Source organism: Hyperoodon ampullatus (genome assembly GCF_949752795.1).
Source record: "Hyperoodon ampullatus genome assembly, chromosome: 14".
Lineage (NCBI taxonomy): Eukaryota > Metazoa > Chordata > Mammalia > Artiodactyla > Ziphiidae > Hyperoodon > Hyperoodon ampullatus.
Genome location: NC_136927.1, coordinates 72,272,448 through 72,290,294, shown reverse-complemented (window position 1 = coordinate 72,290,294; position 17,847 = coordinate 72,272,448). Strand labels below are relative to the sequence as shown.

At 44.5% G+C, this 17,847-nt stretch overlaps 1 protein-coding gene across 1 annotated transcript in view; it reads right to left on the bottom strand.

The window, feature by feature from the left end:
- Nucleotides 1-295: 295 nt before the first annotated feature.
- Nucleotides 296-17,847, bottom strand: part of IFT52 (intraflagellar transport 52) — a gene marked incomplete at its 5' end in the record, with an annotated part of 32,886 nt that continues 15,334 nt past the window's right edge. The window contains 7 exons of the mRNA XM_079719973.1: nucleotides 296-546; nucleotides 2,576-2,721; nucleotides 4,805-4,913; nucleotides 5,916-6,003; nucleotides 9,903-10,057; nucleotides 14,418-14,486; nucleotides 15,788-15,874. Of these exons, the coding sequence (XP_079576099.1) occupies nucleotides 499-546; nucleotides 2,576-2,721; nucleotides 4,805-4,913; nucleotides 5,916-6,003; nucleotides 9,903-10,057; nucleotides 14,418-14,486; nucleotides 15,788-15,874 (702 nt within the window). The 3' untranslated portion in view covers nucleotides 296-498. The remainder of the gene's footprint in view (nucleotides 547-2,575; nucleotides 2,722-4,804; nucleotides 4,914-5,915; nucleotides 6,004-9,902; nucleotides 10,058-14,417; nucleotides 14,487-15,787; nucleotides 15,875-17,847) is intronic.

Below are 17,847 nucleotides of genomic sequence, written 5' to 3'. Positions count from 1 at the left end.
TGAAGGCAACAGCCTCCAAATGGTTGTGCCTGTGTGCAGCTGGGAGATGGAGTGAGTGAGCTATGTAAAGAAGATACCTATCAACTATTTTACCTTTTTCATTAGGTACAGTGGGGCAAACAGACTGTGGGTTGTTTGTTTTCTATCCTTTTGAGCTAGTCCAAAAGCTGTACAGCATTCATAAGCTTGAGAGTTATTTATGCTTCTGATAAAAGAGACTCAAATCTAGAACTGGAGTCGAAAGAAAAGACTTCAATGAAAGACTGATGCATAAATTATAAAAGTACAGATTCAAACAGATTTAATTTTAAAAATGGAACATACCTTACAGAAGTTAGAAATGTTATCCCTCTCTGGGCACTATAGAAGATGCACAGACCTTCCACAGCTATTAGAAGAAAGACTGTATAGACAATTTTGATAAAGAATTGAGGGACAATTCAAAAAGAGTTTATAAAGAGAATCAGGAGGCAGAAAATGCTTGAAGAGGCTTGGTCCTCAGAAATTGTTCTGGAATGCCGTTTCACTTGTATCAATATCATGTTCCTGGATGAGGAAATAAGACATAGAATTTTAGAATTTCAGTTCAAAACCTGAAATGTGAACTCTTTGTTGTTTTGGACTTTGATTAGAGATTCTAAATCATCATTAATTGGGACACATAGCTAATCTCTGGGCTTTAAGGCTAAATCCAGCCCGAGGATTAAGTTTTCATGACCAGGACAGGGCTTTGACCACAGCCCACCACCCACCATGATGAATGGGAAGCAGATACATTTGAAGGTACTGATGCAGACACCACACCAGACTTCTTACCTTGGCCTTAGGGGCCTGACCCTGCCTTGCCACCAAGGTAAGTACTGTTGGGAACCTACCTGGCCCCCATCCCACATTTCAGTGCTGAGCAAGTATACCAATACCTTGCCTCTGAGTTGCTTTCCTGGTACTGATCTCAGAGCACTCTAATTGCCCAGATGTTCCTGTCTCGCTCACTGTACGTAGCTCAGGCAGACAGCAACAACTGCATTCACCGCCACAGCCCTGACATCTAGCGCCAGGCCGGCACATACGAGGTGTATATTATAGTATGAGTACACAGCAGAGCCAGCCCCCGCCAGTGGTGGCTCAGATCCTGATCAGTCTTTCTGTTCAGCATCTAAAATCGTGTGTGTGTGTGTGTGTGTGTGTGAAAAATGGACTTTCTCTTTATACTGTTTTATAGTCCTCTCCCTGTATCATGAATGTCTTCCTAAGTCCTTAAACATCCTTCTAAACATACTTAATCTTATGGATGCACCCTAGGTACTTGTTCCCTACTGATGAAGGTTTTTCTTCAATTAAAACAATGCTTCGGGCTCCCCTGGTGGCGCAGTGGTTGAGAGTCCGCCTGCCGATGCAGGGGACACGGGTTCGTGCCCCGGTCCGGGAGGATCCCACGTGCCGCGGAGCGGCTGGGCCCGTGAGCCGTGGCCGCTGAGCCTGCGCGTCCGGAGCCTGCGCTCCGCAACGGGAGAGGCCACGGCAGTGAGAGGCCCGCGTACCGCAAAAAAAAAAAAAAAAAAAAAAAAAAAAAAAAAAAAAAAAAAAAAAAAACAATGCTTCACTGAGCATCCTGACTGGTAAATCTACACACATTCAGGAATATATATTATATATTTTGGCCATGCCACATGGCATGCAGGATCTTAGTGCCCTGCCCAGGGATTGAATCTGTGCCCCCTGCAGTGGAAGTGTGGAGTCTTAACCACTGGACCACCAGGGAAATCCCAGGATTATATTATTAAGACAAATTCTAAGCATTAGAATTGCTGGGTCAAAGGTACATATATATATATTTAGGGCTTCTGAACGATATTATAAAAAATATCTCCATAAAAGTGGAACCAGCTTATTCTCTCATCAGTAGTATATAAATCAATGCCCATTTACCAACCTTGGTTGGACATTTAACTTTAGAAATCCTGTCCAGGGATACGCAAGATGAAGGCCAGGCATAATTTTTAAGTTCTTGGTCCTCAGCCCTGGGCATGATGATTTCTAACATAAGGCGCTGACCTCACGTCCTGCTGCTCCATCCTTGGTTCAGTTACCTCCAGCCACACAGGCATTACTGCTGTCCCTCAAACAAGCCAGGAAGAGCCCAGCCTTAGGGACTCTGCACGGGTCTTCTCTCTGCCTGGGACACTTGTCCCCCAGCTATCTCCATGGCCAACTCCCTCGACACCTTCAAGTCTTTGCTCCCATGTCAGCTTTGTAGTGTGGCCTCTCCTGACCACCCTATTTAATATCACCACATTCAGCACACTGATCCCTCTGACCCTGCTCTACTTTTTAATAGCGCTTATCATCTCCTAGCATCCTATGTGATTTACTTATATGTTTATTGTTTACTGTCTCCTCCAGCTAGATATACATCCCGTAAGTGCAGGGAACATCGTCTGTTTTGTTCACCTAGTAGATAGTGAAATGCCTGCAGAATGAATGAATGAATGGCCTGGAACATGAGAAGTCCAGTTTACGGATGATATCACCACTGGAAGGGCTCCCACTTGAGTGGGCCTTCTGGGTTCTGTACCTGGTTCAATTTCTTGAATTCCACCACTTGGAAGAAGATGTGCTCGAGGATATGTTTGGCATCTTGCTGGTCCTTTGGTAGTTTATTGGTGACTCCGAGGATGTCGCCACACTTCCTGATGTAGAATTCCAGGTCTTCTTCAGTACCTAAGCACAGTTGGGGCAGTCAGATTCACCCTTGACTCTGCCCTTCCCCAAGTACAGACTAACTGTGGTTTGGGTATCCCTGTCAGGTTCCTACATCTCTCAAGATCACTCACCTCTCCCTTGGGTAATGTGACCAAAGGACTTAAACAGTGACAAACTGTAGAGATCTCTGATGTGCTGTTTTTGTAAATTACGACAAAAGTGTGACACTCCTAATTAGAATAAAGCTAGCCAGGTTCTGGCTCGCTACTACCAGATCTGGCATTCCTACATTACAAAGAACAGGAGCAACCAGCGGGGAATCAAATTACCATTCTCTGACTGCCGCAAGGATCACTGTGTGAAGGACATATGGGTATTTTACTTTATTTATATTATTTATTAAAAAAAAAATTTTGGGCCGCACCATGCAGCTTGCAGGATCTCAGTTCCCTGACCAGGGATCGAACCCGTGCCCCCAGCAGTGGAAGCGTGGAGTCTTAACCACTGTATTGCCAGGGAAGTCCCAGGGGTATTTTAAATAGCATTTACTATAGCAATATTATAGGAAAGGAAATAAAAGAAACAAAAAATCATCCATAATTCTCTGTGTAACCATCCCCAGCCCTGTATCAAGGATGGACAGCCATTACTGCCCTACTTACACTATACTGTAATTTCTTTTCTTCCCCTCTGATTTGCATTTTTAAAGTTATGATAGAAATGATCTCTCACTCTAGCTCTACCCCCACCAATACTTCCTAGGGTAATTACTGCCATGTATGCCTACATGTCTACATATGTGTAAAAAAACGGGATCAAACTATAATAGTTCTGTAAGTTGCCGTCATCATTTAATGATGTAACACGGACATTCCACGTCAAAGCTTATGCTCCACATCTTTCTTTTAACAGATGCATAATATTCCACTTTGTCTCATATTTTTTTAAACCAATTCTCCTACTGATGGACTATTAGACTGTTGTCTATTTTTTGAATGCTACAATTAATATCTCTATATCTTTTCTGTTATGCATTTCTACTAGGATTTCTGCAGGATAAACCGCTAGGAACAGAAACGCAGGGTCAAAGGGTCTGATCCTTCACAGGTCTATTATTCCCACTGGACTAATTACTAGGTCTTGCTAATTTCTGATTGCCTAGCACCTACCACAATGCCTGGCATGGAACAGAGATGCAGTAAAGGTGTCTGACATTGAACTATTTTCATTTTTGCACATTCCTTTCTGGTCTTTGAGCACATACAGATGTTCACATAGTTGGGATCCTACTCTAAGTACAGTTTTATATCTTGTTTTCTTCATTTAGGAATCTCAGTGTCACCCCCTGGCCTTTGTAAACCTCTTTTATAATGACTGCATATTGTCCCACTGATTGAATGTGGTGCAATTTACTACCATTTCCCTGCGAGTGAACACTAAGGCTATTCCCAATTGTATTTTTTTTTTTTTAATAAGTAATGTCGTAGTCATCTGTGTACCTTCATTTATCTCCCTAGGTTAGATTCCCAGGAGTGGGGTCACTGCCTCAATTTTCTGTCTCTTGAGTCCATGTGTGCAGGCCCACCTGCTGTGCTGGAGGAAGGGCATGTCAGGAGGAGCACGGGGCCGAGAGTCGGGAGCACCGCCTGGAGCCTCATTTCCTCACCCACGGGTCAGGGTGGGCACACTTGACTCTCTCTAGAATCCCTTCCAATTTGAAGTCTCTGTAATTCTCTTAGCCCTGACTGAATTTTTTTTATTCAACGGCTCCTGTGACCGATGGCCTAGATTTGCTAAGAGGCAGCCAGAGTCAGAATTCATCCTGGGGTCACCCAACAGCTCAGAACTAAAGACACACAGGAATTAAAGCTGAGACCCTGGCCTCTGCCTGGCACCATGCTCTAGCTCACTGAGCTAACTGACCCCTAGGGAAACAAGCCACATCATTCACATGAAGTAAACAAAAGCTGTGCTTTTATACTTCCATTCATATTCTGTTCTCCCTAAACAAACTCTAAGCTTTCTTTCACGGCAAATCTCAGAAATTCACAATTTAATAAAACTCACAAAAGAAAACAAACAAGAATTTGACCACACTCACACTTATTGGTGATCTGAGCAAGCCGGGCCTTCTCAGAGGAGAATGTCTCATCTAAGTCAAACAGCTCCAGCGGAGGGGGTGATAATTCCCTGAAACTAGGAGGGAAAACCTAAAAGGCAATAAGGTCTTTCATGAAAGAGCGCATCCAAAGCCATAACTGACGGTGATGAGACGTAAGGAAAATGAGACGACGAACCGCCCAGCGCCCATCACCTCCTTCCGCCCTAACCCATGAGAGCACAGCAAGCAAGACGGCGGCCCAGTGCAAGCAACCCAGCAGAACCAGCTCCAAGCACGCCGCCAAACTCGCCGAGCTGATGTACCAGCGCCCGTTAACTCATGCAAGGACACATGGCTTGGGGCTTATCCGGCTTATTTGCATTTTGTGCAAATTTGTGTTGAATATTTGATTGCACGAGTCGTTTCTCATCTGATGATGAGTTCTTCAGGGACAGAAATTGGGGAAACAGATGTAGATTAATGTAGAAAGTGCTGAACTTATAGCCAGAACTCGCAGGTACGAAGCAGTGGTGTGCTGATAAATGTTGAGCTATCACTCAAAACAAGAGGCCTGATCTGTAGCATTTGTCATTTCCTGTTTTGTAAACACTTCCACTGTGGCCGATTTTCAGGTTACCAAGGTGAAGCCAACTGGCTCATAACATTCCAGAATGTGGTGGGATAAGACAATTCCGAAGGCAAGGGAAGCTCACGCTGGACTGGAATGTTGAAAAATAACCTAGAGACACATGACTGTCCCCTGGGCTCTTAGAACTGTGCTGTGAATCTGAGTGCCTGTTGCCTGGAGAGCTCAAAGCTTTCTAGCACAAAGCTCTTCCTCCTTTTCAGCCAGGTATTCTCATATGTGCCCTTCAACCCCACAAGATAGGAGACGTTTAACAGCCAGAGAGGTCCACACCCATGATTCTTCGGTTGGGAACGACACCAAATGAAAGTCCCTGTAGAAATACTAACAGGTTTGGTCTCTGTGCATGTTTCGAGCCAGAGAAACAAGACCCCATGAGGAGGCCAGCCCCACACGGGACCAGATGGTGAGGGAGGGGCAAACAGCAGGGCTCTGCGGCAGGATGCCCCTCCCACACCCACTCACCGCTGGCTGAAGGGCTGGCAGCGGCGTCTCAAACTGAGGTTGGATGAGCTGGAGAGGTTCATGTTTCACGTTTAGCTGTTCGTGAGCCCTGAGTTAAGAAGAAGATAAAGAAGCAGGAATCAAGATGAGACACTGATGCAGAGCACGTCTGACTGATCTCACGGTGCTCATCTCCAACGATGAGGAGGCTCAGCACTTTGGCAAAAAAAATAAAAATCACACAAAATGTATTGTTACATGTAATGTAACGATCCTTTCAGGAATCTTCTCTACTGCAACAGACGGCGTGACTTTAGTGAGAACTGAAAGGGAAAGTTCATTCAAGTTTCCTATCGGGCTTCTCCTAAATAGGCTTTTCATTTTTACCCACTGGACACCGTGAATCTTGTAAACTCACTGTGTTTCCTTACTTGTTTTCACCATCAAGAGACAGGAGTCAAATCTGAAGTCTGCTTCTGGCGACTGAACAGATCCACAGGATATGCACTTCTATGTGCTCATTCACTCCACAAACATCTACTGAACGCCTACTGCGTACCAGGCAGTTTTATCTGCCAGGAGTACAGCAGCAGGGGAAAAAAGAGACCAAGGCAGGCCCTCGTGGGACTGACATTCTAGCGGAAGAGAGACACACAATAAACAAAAGCCAGGATGCCAGGGATTAATAAGCATTAGGGAGAAAAGCAAATCAGGAGAGAGGGACAGAGACAGGGAAGGGGCAGGGAGTGGGGCTTTGCCAGAGCAGCCCTGAGTGAGGGGAGGGGCCGGTCAGGCAGTCTCCCTCAGAGGCGTCCCAGGCAGAGGCCAGAGCAAGGAGAAGAGGGAAAGGGGAGCGAGACACGGAACAGCAGGGCAGCCAGCGCAGCTGTGGCGGAGTGAGAACGGCACGAAGGAGTTAATGGAGTCAAGGGCTGACCTTCCCCCACGGTAGTTTCTTTATTGCCTCTTCCCCTTTGCCTCCGTTCTCCCAAACCTTAATTTGACCTTTTGCATTAGGGTATAGATTGTACAAGCTCTGTGACCTCCTCTGGGAATGAGGCAAATTAAAATATACTCACTCACCCAACTTAAATTGTGTGCTCAGTTGTGGCCTTTCAAAATTCATCTAAGCAAGCAAATGCCAAGGGGTGTGGACAAAGTTCATGCCGTTTCTCTGTAGGGGTGCTTTCAGAAAGGAGACAGGTCTATGACCGCAGAAAGAAGACGGCTAGCTGAGCTTATGCCGTCGCCACCTGCACTAGTCCCAGATGCTTGGGGAGCGTCTTTCCTAGCAATGAGCAGATGATCCCCACGGAGAGAAGAGAAATAATTTTTCTTGAGCATCTACCACATGCCACGTGCTGTGCCTGACCCTGTGCGAGGCACTTATTTAATGTAATCCTCAAAACAGCCCTGGACAGTGGGTGTAATCTCTTACAGAAGAGGAAACTGAGGTATAGAGTTGAAGTAGCTCCCCAAGGTCATGTGCTTAAGAAGCAACAAAGGCAAGGTCAGAACTCAGACCTGGCTAATCCCTGCCAACCAGAAGCCCCGCGACTCAGTCTACCCAGATGGCAGAATTAGAGGCAGTTCTAAGCTAAAGGTCCTAGTACCCACAGACAAAGAGCCCTGATGCCAAGTCCTGGCCTTGGTCATTCTAGCCATGACATTCTGTTTTCTGTCCCTAGGTAGAGCTGACTGTGCTGAAGCCCTGTGTAAGTAATAAAATAAACTCCATTAAGTCTTCCCTTTCTCCACTCGGCTCACCACCTGCCCAAATCTTCCTCCTACTAGTAGCCAACATGTACTTGATGGGGGTGGGGAATGGGTGGAGAAGCTAATCTTAAAAGCAAGCAAAACCTAATTCAGAAAGATGATCATTATGGGAAAAGGGGAAGAATAAATGCCATTGCTATACACAAATCTGTGAAATGGGGCTGCTCTATATTCCAGAATACTCTGGCCTGACCTTTGGCGGTGCATTTTCACCGCCCATGTCTCACTCTCCATCCCACCATGAACTCTGAGGGCAGGGACGCCACACTGTTTGTCTCTACCTCACACCCCACAGGCATCAATAAAGACCGGCTGGACAAATGAAGTCACTTCAGAGCAATACCCTACAGTTGACATAAATATTTAATGACGAATGCAATTTTTACTCAAAAAGAGAAACTGCATTCAAAAGTTGTTACATGCGAATAAAAATACCTAAGAGCTCCACACAGAAACTGTAAACCAGTAACTCCTGCTCTTTGCTGTGGTATGAAAGACAAATACAATTAAAGGAGCCGTCCAAACCTCTGAAACATCCACTACCTGACTCTGCCGACACTAAAATAGCAGACAGTTCCAATCAATCTCTCATTCAACACTGAAGAATGGTCATGATGGCCTGGTCCACCTGCATCAGGAGAGAAGCAAGTCAAAACGGCAGAAGCCGGTTGGACTGGAAGCAGCCAGCGGGGCAGCCTGACGGAACTTTTGTTATTCTAAGAAAAGCCCTGAGTTAGAAGGAGAACATCAGAGCTCAAAACCAAGCAAATGAAGAGCCATATGTGCAGCCAGTATTTACAACCTGGCTGTTAGCTGCAGGCTGCAGGTGGTGAAGGGGTGACAGAGATGCCCTGGCAGCTCTGGGGGTGTCAGTGTTGTTCTCTTTTTTAGAGACTCTCTAACTTCCTACAGTAGTAAATCTCCAGATAATTTCTTCCCAGGTTCAGGGTTAAGATTGGCTGGATTCAAATTCAGGTGCCACCAAAAACTAGCCGTGGGACCTTAAGCAACTCACTTATTTTTTCTGTGCCTCAGTGTCCTCACATGTAAAACAGGGATAATAACTGTATTATGATTATTACATGATAAAGCAACGTACATAAAAAAATTAACATGGTACTTGTTAGGAGTCAAGGCTAAATGCAGTTCAGATGGCAACTAGGAATGAACTTCCTTGCCTGGACATACCTGCCTTTGCTCAGAAAGCAACCTCCCTGCAGAATGTTCTCTCCCAACACCCCAAACCATCTCCTGAAATCCTCTCACCCCTGAAAGTGCGCCACCCATCAGAGGGCCAAGCAGACACAAGTCACCCAGAAATGTTTTTTGAAATCCTCAATGCCTGGCTAAAACGGCCCCTCTTTCTTAAAGCCTTCCCTGCTCACCCCAGTCAGGATCGAATTCTCTTTCCTCATTATGCCATGGCCTCCAGTTTTACACTTCACATTTAGCATTAGATTAACCTTGCATCACAGCTTTTGTCGGTCTCCTCCATAAAACCATACACTTTAGGTACGGTGCTCAGCACAGTCAGAGCTCTATGAGTGCTTGATGACCTTGAACATAAGTACAGGGCCAGGACGTTCGACAATCATCTGTAGCTGTGCCTTCAGCCTTTCTTTTATCCAGATGTAGATCCTGTGCCAGGCCAGAGATGCTCAAAAATGTTAGTCCCTGCCCCTGTTGTTAGGGATGCAGAACAACACCAACAAAGCCGGCATGAAACAGGGTCAAGGACTGGCCTGAAAGACACTCAGGCCTGGCTTGAGATCCCTGTTCCCACCGTGGGAGAATCCTTTCCCTCTCTAAACCTCAGTTTCCTCAGCTGGAAGTGAGGCAGGTAACTCAGAGGACCACTGAAAGTATTAAATGAAGGCACAGTGTGGAGTGCTTACAGGGTGACTGCCCACCTTGGTTTACTGAGGGGGGTCTCTGGGACGTGGGACTCTCTGTGCTCAGACCAGGAATGTCCTGGGCAAACCGGAACAAGTTGGTTTCTCTAAATGTCCAATACAGAGCCTGGAACACAGCAGGAACTGACAACTGCTGGCAGTTTCCTCTGTATCGAGCTCCGCCCCAAACTCCCAGCTGTCTCGGCCAACCTCATCACAGGTCTGAGAACACGTTTTGCACACCGCACTCGCCGTGCCCCTAACTCCCGCCCCCAGGCTAGTGTTTTCAAACCGAACACCCAATGGAGTGCAGAGCAGCTGAGAGAGCCGAGGTACTGACTTGATGACCTTGGGGAGGGAAGTGGTATCCAGTTGGTAAACGGACAGGTCGAAGAGGGTGGTGAAGTCCCGAGGGTTCTCATCGCCCTCCTGGAGACACACTCGCAGCCGCTCGGACAGGGTGGCCGTGTCGGGCAGCATCATGTAGTCGGAAATCTGAAAGCCACAAGAGGGTTCCTTTCAGCATAGCAGGGGCAAGAATTTACTCTGTCTGGTCTCCAGCGCCTCAGGTCTAAATCTGCAATATTTCTACTCTCTTGCTAAGATATCTCACTGTTCATGATCACTGACAACTAAAGCTTAAATAAGCCACTCTCGGTGGAAAGAGGGACAAAGGTCACCTGGGTAATCCCCAGCGCTGACAAAACCCAGCTCTGCGATGATTCATGCTGGTCCACACACAGCTGAATATGGCTGGAGAAACGCACAACCCTGCTGACTGGTCTCCTTTTCATTACACACTGATCTTGAGTGCTCAGCCATCAATTAAATTCTCAAGTTCATTCCCTTTTCCCATTCTCGTAGGCAACACTTTCCTTCGGTCACTTCAACCATCTAATATGATTTTCTATCTCTTAATTTTAGCTGATGACCTTATTTTCTACATCAGTGAGAAAACAGACACGATCATAAAAGAAAGTCCACAAGCTACCATTTCAACATCTATCCTCTCTCCACCCACTAGCATCTGGGCCATACACTCTGCTTTCTCTCCTGTCCTGTGTACGAACCACCTGTGATCCCAGCACAGACAACCCCTCCTTGGACACTAGACCCCAGCCCTTCTCACCTAGCCGAGGACATGCCTGCAGCACTGCTGAGAACCCTTAATGATGACATGTGCTGTCTGTTGGTAACAGTAAAAGACCGGGAAAACCTAAATGACCATCAATAGGAGACTGGTTAAATATACCACAGTACAAATAATGGAAAATTCAGTTTTCAAAAAACAAAACAATCAAAAGAAAGCTCTTTATGAATGAGTATGGAAAAACCTCCAAGACATACTGGTAATTGTAAAAAGCAAGGTGCTAGACAGTGTATATACAAAGCGTACATAGCACCATTTGGGTAAAACAAGGGGGAAGGAGAGCATACACGTATGCATATTTGCTTATCTCTATATAAAATCTCTCTGGAAGAACATACAAGAAACTGCTAAGACTGCTGTCACTGGGGAGGGGAACCAAGTGGCTGCGCAAAGACAGAAGGAAGACTGTTCACTGTGTATGCTTCTGAATTCCAAACTATGTGAAGGCATTACCTAGTCGAGCAATAAATTTAAATAAATGCATGCTGGCAACCAGGAGTTTGTGTATTCCTAATTTCCCTTTGAACTGCATTTAGCCTTGACTTCTAACAAGGCCAACTTGGTGATAGTTTTAAAAACTGGTCTCTGAAGTCACCCACAACATACTGTTCCACATTCTCCAGAGCCAGCACTTGGGGAAACGTGCCTGAGCGTGACGGAAATGAGACGTCAAGACAAACAGGCTCACTTTTCCCTATATCCCAAGCGTCAAAAACTCCCCCAATTCTCAAACTTTTTTTTTAGACATGAAACAAGGGAGAAGCATCAACAAATAAATGCCCTTCCTAGCACTATTTGGCTGTTGTAAAGGCGTCAACCCTCTAATAGGACAGGGATGAAGGTGAGAGCAGTAACAAGGGCGCTGACTATGGCAGAACATACACCCGGGTCACAGCACAGAGATAAGTATGGGCCCAGCAATCCCAAAGGTCCCATGGCTGATTCTTAGCTCTGCACAGAAGCCTGTTACAAAATCCTAGTTCAGACAAGTAGCAAGGACTCAGATGTCCAGACAGAAACATAAAAAGAGTGCTCCCCAGGGAGATCAGCTTGGTGCTTTGTGACCACCTAGAGGGGTGGGATAGGGAGGGTGGGAGGGAGACGCAAGAGGGAGGAGATATGGGGATATATGTAGATGTATAACTGATTCACTTTGTTATAAAGCAGAAACTGGGGGCTTCCCTGGTGGCACAGTGGTTGAGAGTCCGCCTGCCGATGCAGGGAACACGGGTTCGTGCCCCGGTCCGGGAAGATCCCACATGCCGCAGAGCGGCTGGGCCCGTGAGCCATGGCCGCTGAGCCTGTGCGTCCGGAGCCTGTGCTCCGCAACGGGAAAGGCCACAGCACTGAGAGGCCTGCGTACTGCAAAAAAAAAAAAAAAAAAAAAGCAGAAACTAACACACCATTGTAAAGCAATTATACTCCAATAAAGATGTTAAATAAATAAATAAAAATAAAAAGAATGCTCCCAAGACCACTGGTTTTCATGACTTCCTGGCAGATTCTGAGGTTAAAACTTGTTATGTAAATTCCTTCAGCTCTTTATCAAACTATTATTTTATTAAATATCATTTGAAACTGAGCTATTGTCTGGGTTTGAAACCCATTCCAACATAATAAGATTTGATCTGAAATCACAGGAAGTTTAGATTTTCAGAATTTCTTACTGTACAATGTTACTGGGTCCCGTGTTTTACTTTCCAAAGCCTTACAATACAAAGAATGTTTTTCACCAGGTCTCACAACTGGAAGATATATGAAACTGCACAGTTTTAGAGAAAGGCCTTAACAACACTCCCCTCCTCTGGTTTCTACTGATGCTTCCGTTTGGAACCAGCCCAGTGTCACACGTGGTGGAGTGTGAACAACAGAGCAGTAGAAAAGGCTCAGGCTCTGGAATCAGCCTGAAGTGGGCGTTAAGAATGGCTTGAGCAGGTATTAATCGAAGTGGGAACCTTGAAGAATTTACTTACTTCAGTTTGCTCAGCTAGAAAACAGGAATGACAGAAACTTAGCAGGAGCAAAGTGGCCACACAGGACAGGAGCAGATGCAGCACCTCTTAGCGCTGCTTCCCTCGACCCACGACAGTCTAAGTAGGATTGGCGGCTGTCAAAGATGCCATCCACTCAGAGTTGGGTCCTGGGAGACCTGAAAAGCGAATTCCTGGCTGTACCCCAATTCTTCTGTTTTAGAAAAGCGAACATCACTTTTCAGGAGAAATTTAAGCAAAATAGCTCCACACTTAATGTTTCCATGTAAGGGAGTATTTTAGACATAGGGCTTCCGCGTTTGCTAACCCTAGTCAGCCCCTGGGTTTCCCAGCGAAGTCAGTCCTCAGCTGAGGGCAGAAGCAGTCAGCGGGCAGCCATTTCTGATGGCCACTGCCCACCTCCTGCTGCCAAGAAATCACTTTCCTGACATTTCAGAGTTTAAGAAACACAGAACTAAAGGAAGAACGAGTAGACTTTGAATTAGGAGACCTGGGTTTGAGTCCCAGCTCTGAAATTGCTTGCTCTTTGGGCATATTACAATCCTGCAGAATTTCAGTTTCCTCATCTGTAAAATGAGAATAAGACCATCTACCTCCCAGGGCTGTGGCGAGGTTTAAACAGGATGATTTATGTGGAAGTACGTGATATACAGTGCTTGGTAGATAATAAATACAAGAGTTTTTTTTTAAGTCTTGATAGATATATAGCCCTTTTTACAGCCTTTAGTTTAACAAGTAAATTTACATCTATTCATTTAGGCCTCACAATTATCCTGTGAGACAAAGAACACAGGTATTAGTGTCCCCAAAACTAATGAGAAAACTAAGATGAAAAAGGTCCGAAATAACCTGTTTAAGGTCCCAGGGCACATGGTGGAGCGGGATCTAGAATGTAGTTACTGCTTCCTAGTCCAGTGCTGGTCTCACCACTCTGATTTGTCTGTTAAGGATTATCATAATGCCCTTAGGATTGCTATTCCTAAAGGCAACAAAATGAGAGTTTAAAACTTAAATTCTGATGATCTTTGTTTCTTCATGAAAAAATTATTTTTATATCCTTCATATTTTTGAAAGAAGTATTTCTCTACAGATACTGACTCTGAAAGTTTGGGCCAGAGAGCATACATTAAATTAAACTCCAATTATTACATATACAGAGAGAGGCTCCCACCCCACTGAACTCTACGACGAATTATATAATTCATTGATTTATTATTTTTTTACAACATGGCCTTCGTCTAGCCAAAAAGCATCACTTCTTGGGCTTCCCTGGTGGCGCAGTGGTTGAGAATCTGCCTGCTAATGCAGGGGACACGGGTTCGAGCCCTGGTCTGGGAAGATCCCACATGCCACGGAGCAACTGGGTCCATGAGCCACAACTACTGAGCCTGCGCGTCTGGAGCCTGTGCTCCACAACAAGAGAGGTCGCAATAGTGAGAGGCCCGTGCACCGCGATAAAGAGTGGCCCCCGCACCGCGATGAAGAGTGGCTCCCGCTTGCCACAAATAGAGAAAGCCCTCGCACAGAAACGAAGACCCAACACAGCCAAAAATAAATAAATTAATTAATTAATTTAAAAAGCGTCACTTCTTGCCATCTGTCTAACAGATAAAGTAAGAGACAGATATTCCTTTGGAACTGTTAGAAGTGGTGCTGAGAAGCTGGACCCATTTTTCATTTCAAAGTTTTTTTTTAATGATTCACAACCTCCTACCTCTGGGTCCTCAGCATCAATCTGGTTTAGGTGGATGTCTCCTGTTGTGAGCCACTGGAAAACAACATCCTAAATTAAAAAAAATAAACACAGAATTACCCATTTGGTTATTTGAGAAAGCTGAAGGCAGGACTAGAGAATTAAACCAATCAAGAAAAATGATAAAGGGAAAGAGAATACACACCAGTGATGTGAAAAAGGGTAGCCACCCTTATCTTGGTGAAATCATATGAAAACTGCAAAGTTTTCCTTACCCTAGTGCCATTTTTATTATTGGAAATTTATCATTTATCTTAGGGCACTCTAACCTTTAATCACCAGCCAGAATTTATTAAAATTTGTTCACTGTTCTAAAACAATCCCTGTGTAATGTGCTGATGACAGTCCGGACTTAAAAAGTACAATATAACAAGATGCCCCCAGAATGTGATAAAGACGCTGGAACTTCGTGTAGATTCTACAGAAACAAGATCCTTTTTTTTTTTTTGGCCGCAGCTCACAGCTTGTGGGATCTTAGTTCCCCAACCAGGGACTGAAACCAAGCCCTCGGCAGTGGAAGTGCAGAGTCCTAACCATCGGACCGCCAGGGAGTTCCCAGAAACGAGATCTTAAATCAATCTCTCAATAAGACAATAATCCTTAAGGCTGAAGGAACTTACTTCATTAATGAGAAAGCTCAGTGGGACCTTCTCCCTCTGGTTGAGTGAGTCACCGGCATCGCGCCAACATCCAGCTCTGGCCGGCACCCTGTCACCCTTCACGGGACATGTTTCCTTTGCACTTGCCGTGCCTTTCCCTCCTTCCCCGCCTCAATCAGGGACAGTCCTATCATAACCCCTCCTAAATCCCACTCGTGCTGGCCAGCCCCTCCCCCCACTCACACCTTCCCTGCCTTCATTCAGGTCCTTGTTCCTTCTCCGCCAGTCTCCTAACTGGCTCCAGATTGCCCTCTCCCTTCCATCTTCTGCACTCACAGATCTGACTACGCCCAAGGCTGCTGGACACTCTACAAGGGCTCCCCGTGGCTTTTCGAGGAAAGTCTGAGTTCCTAGGCTTGATACGGGAGGTCCGGCTTGGGTCTGCTCCTCCTCACTTCTCCAGGGTGGCTCCCAGCCCGGGGTGCTGTGCTTAGAAACGCTCGCCACGTCCTTCTGGATTTACTTCTCTGTCTCTCACGTCCTCTCTCAGCGTCCTGTATACTTTTTTAGAGCAGAGACTATGCCTGACTTGTCTTTGTATCCTTAGTGTCTGGTGTAGAATGGGTTCTGAATAGCTGGTTTTAAATGACTAGATGAACTCAGCAGTACTTTTTTTTTTTAATGACAGGAAAATCATACATACTATTCATTAGATAAAACAGAAGAGCTTACCATGATTTTGCTGTTTTCTTCTTTATCCAAATATTGGTCACTGAACATGTGACATGAGCCAAGCACTGCCAGTTTCCCACCTTGGTTCTGTTGATGACAAAGCAGTGTCAGATATTCAGATCCCCAAAGGTACCACGTGCATTTCAGTCCCCAAACACTTATCATTACAACCATGTGAGCAAATGTCTTATGTACTAAGAAGTGCCAATTCACATGGGTATTTTAATGGTCTAGAAATGTCAATTATGATAACAACTATATTCCAACCTGCTTCTCAATTTAGACACTTCTATACCCTTCAATTTGACTTTAATAGAAAGCAGTGTGAATTCATTCGACAGTATTTCCCATTGTTAGTGAAATTATAAATGAATATCATAATCTTAAAGGAAAAAACAGACAAATCCATAGATAATCTATAAAGATTTGGACATTTATGAATACCAAAAAACAGTATTTAAGATCCAAACAGAAAACTAAGCTACAAGCATGAAAAATTCACAAAAGAAACGACTGGTTAATAATAAAAACTTTAGTATTAATAATTTAAAAAAATCAAAACAAAGTACTTTTTCCTATCAGATTAATAAGAAAAAAATGACTATAAACAGTGTTGGTCAGGTTTAGTGAAGTAACTTCTTTGACACAATGTTGCTGAAACTGTCAACAAATGCAACAAAGCAGAATATAAAATATACCAAAAACTCTGCACAACTTTATAGTCATAATCACAAAAGATTAGAAACAAATCCAAATGTTCACCCACAGAATATGCTTAAGAATAATGGAACCTCCCCCAGTTGTTAAATTATATATTAGGAAGGTTTCTCAATAATATGGGAAAATGCTTCTGTCATAACATTAGGCTAAAAAGAAGTGTACCATCAATTGTACAGCTACTGGAGTTTAAAGCCTGTGAGGCAAGTAAACAAAAATGAGGCACAAGCAAAAGTGGGAGAAAATGATCAAAACGTCAGCCTGGGCTGCCTCAGAGTAGCACATCTCTGCATTTAAAAATTTTTCTACAATGAGCATATATTATTTTTGTAATGAGAAAAAAAACAGTGCGATATTAAAAACACAAAATGAAATCAGATTTTCTAGCAACATCACATACAGAGAACAGGCACAACTGCAACCACACCGGGAAAGAACGACACCTAAGCAGAGTTGTTGAGCTACAAATGCACAAATTCTGTAAATAAAACAAAATTTGCAAAACAAACTCTGACCTGTCCCACATTAAAAGCAAATGCTTCAGAGGAAAAATAATACGATTACTATACTATAACCACTGCAAACAGATAGGTTACTGAGAATAGGAAGTGAATTGGGTGGAATTCTATAGAAATAGCAGGGATGTGACTGAATGAACTGGGCTGCGATTTGAATCCCTGTAGATGAGTAAATACCTACACCTCCCACAGTCAGATTTATATTATCTTTTCCTTAGTATACAGTCGACACTTGAACAACATGGGTTTGAACTGCATGGGTCCACTTACTAGCGAATTTTTTTCAATAGTAAAGAGTACTGTACTACACGATCCATGGTTGGTTGAATTCGCAGATGTACAACCGCATATACAGAGGACTGACTCTGTAACACACGATTTTCCACTGTGCAGAGGGCTGGCACCTCAAACCCCTGCACTGCTCAAGAGTCAACTGTATTTTCTTTTCCCTACCTCATTTATTTCAAATAGATTATACATTGTCTTTTAATCCTTTTATTCTGTCCTGACTGATTCTACCATTTTCTTCAGCTTCCTTTTCCAGCATCTGTCTATAATTTGTTCCAATTAAATAAGAGTATGTCTACTCAAGGACCAATGTGCTCCTTCAATGTTAATGAGTCTATCCCAGTAAACCAAAGACCTAGAAAGGACCATGATAAGCTCAACGAAGGCAATGGCCCTGGGCAAGAAGGCAGAACGCCCCGGTGCTAGCCTGGCGCTGCTATGGGTTCCAGATGGAGCCTCTCCCTGGGATCACTGCTTCACCTCACCAACAAGAGTGACAGGCAACAACCTCTCTGAAAGATTGTGTTTATAAGGCAG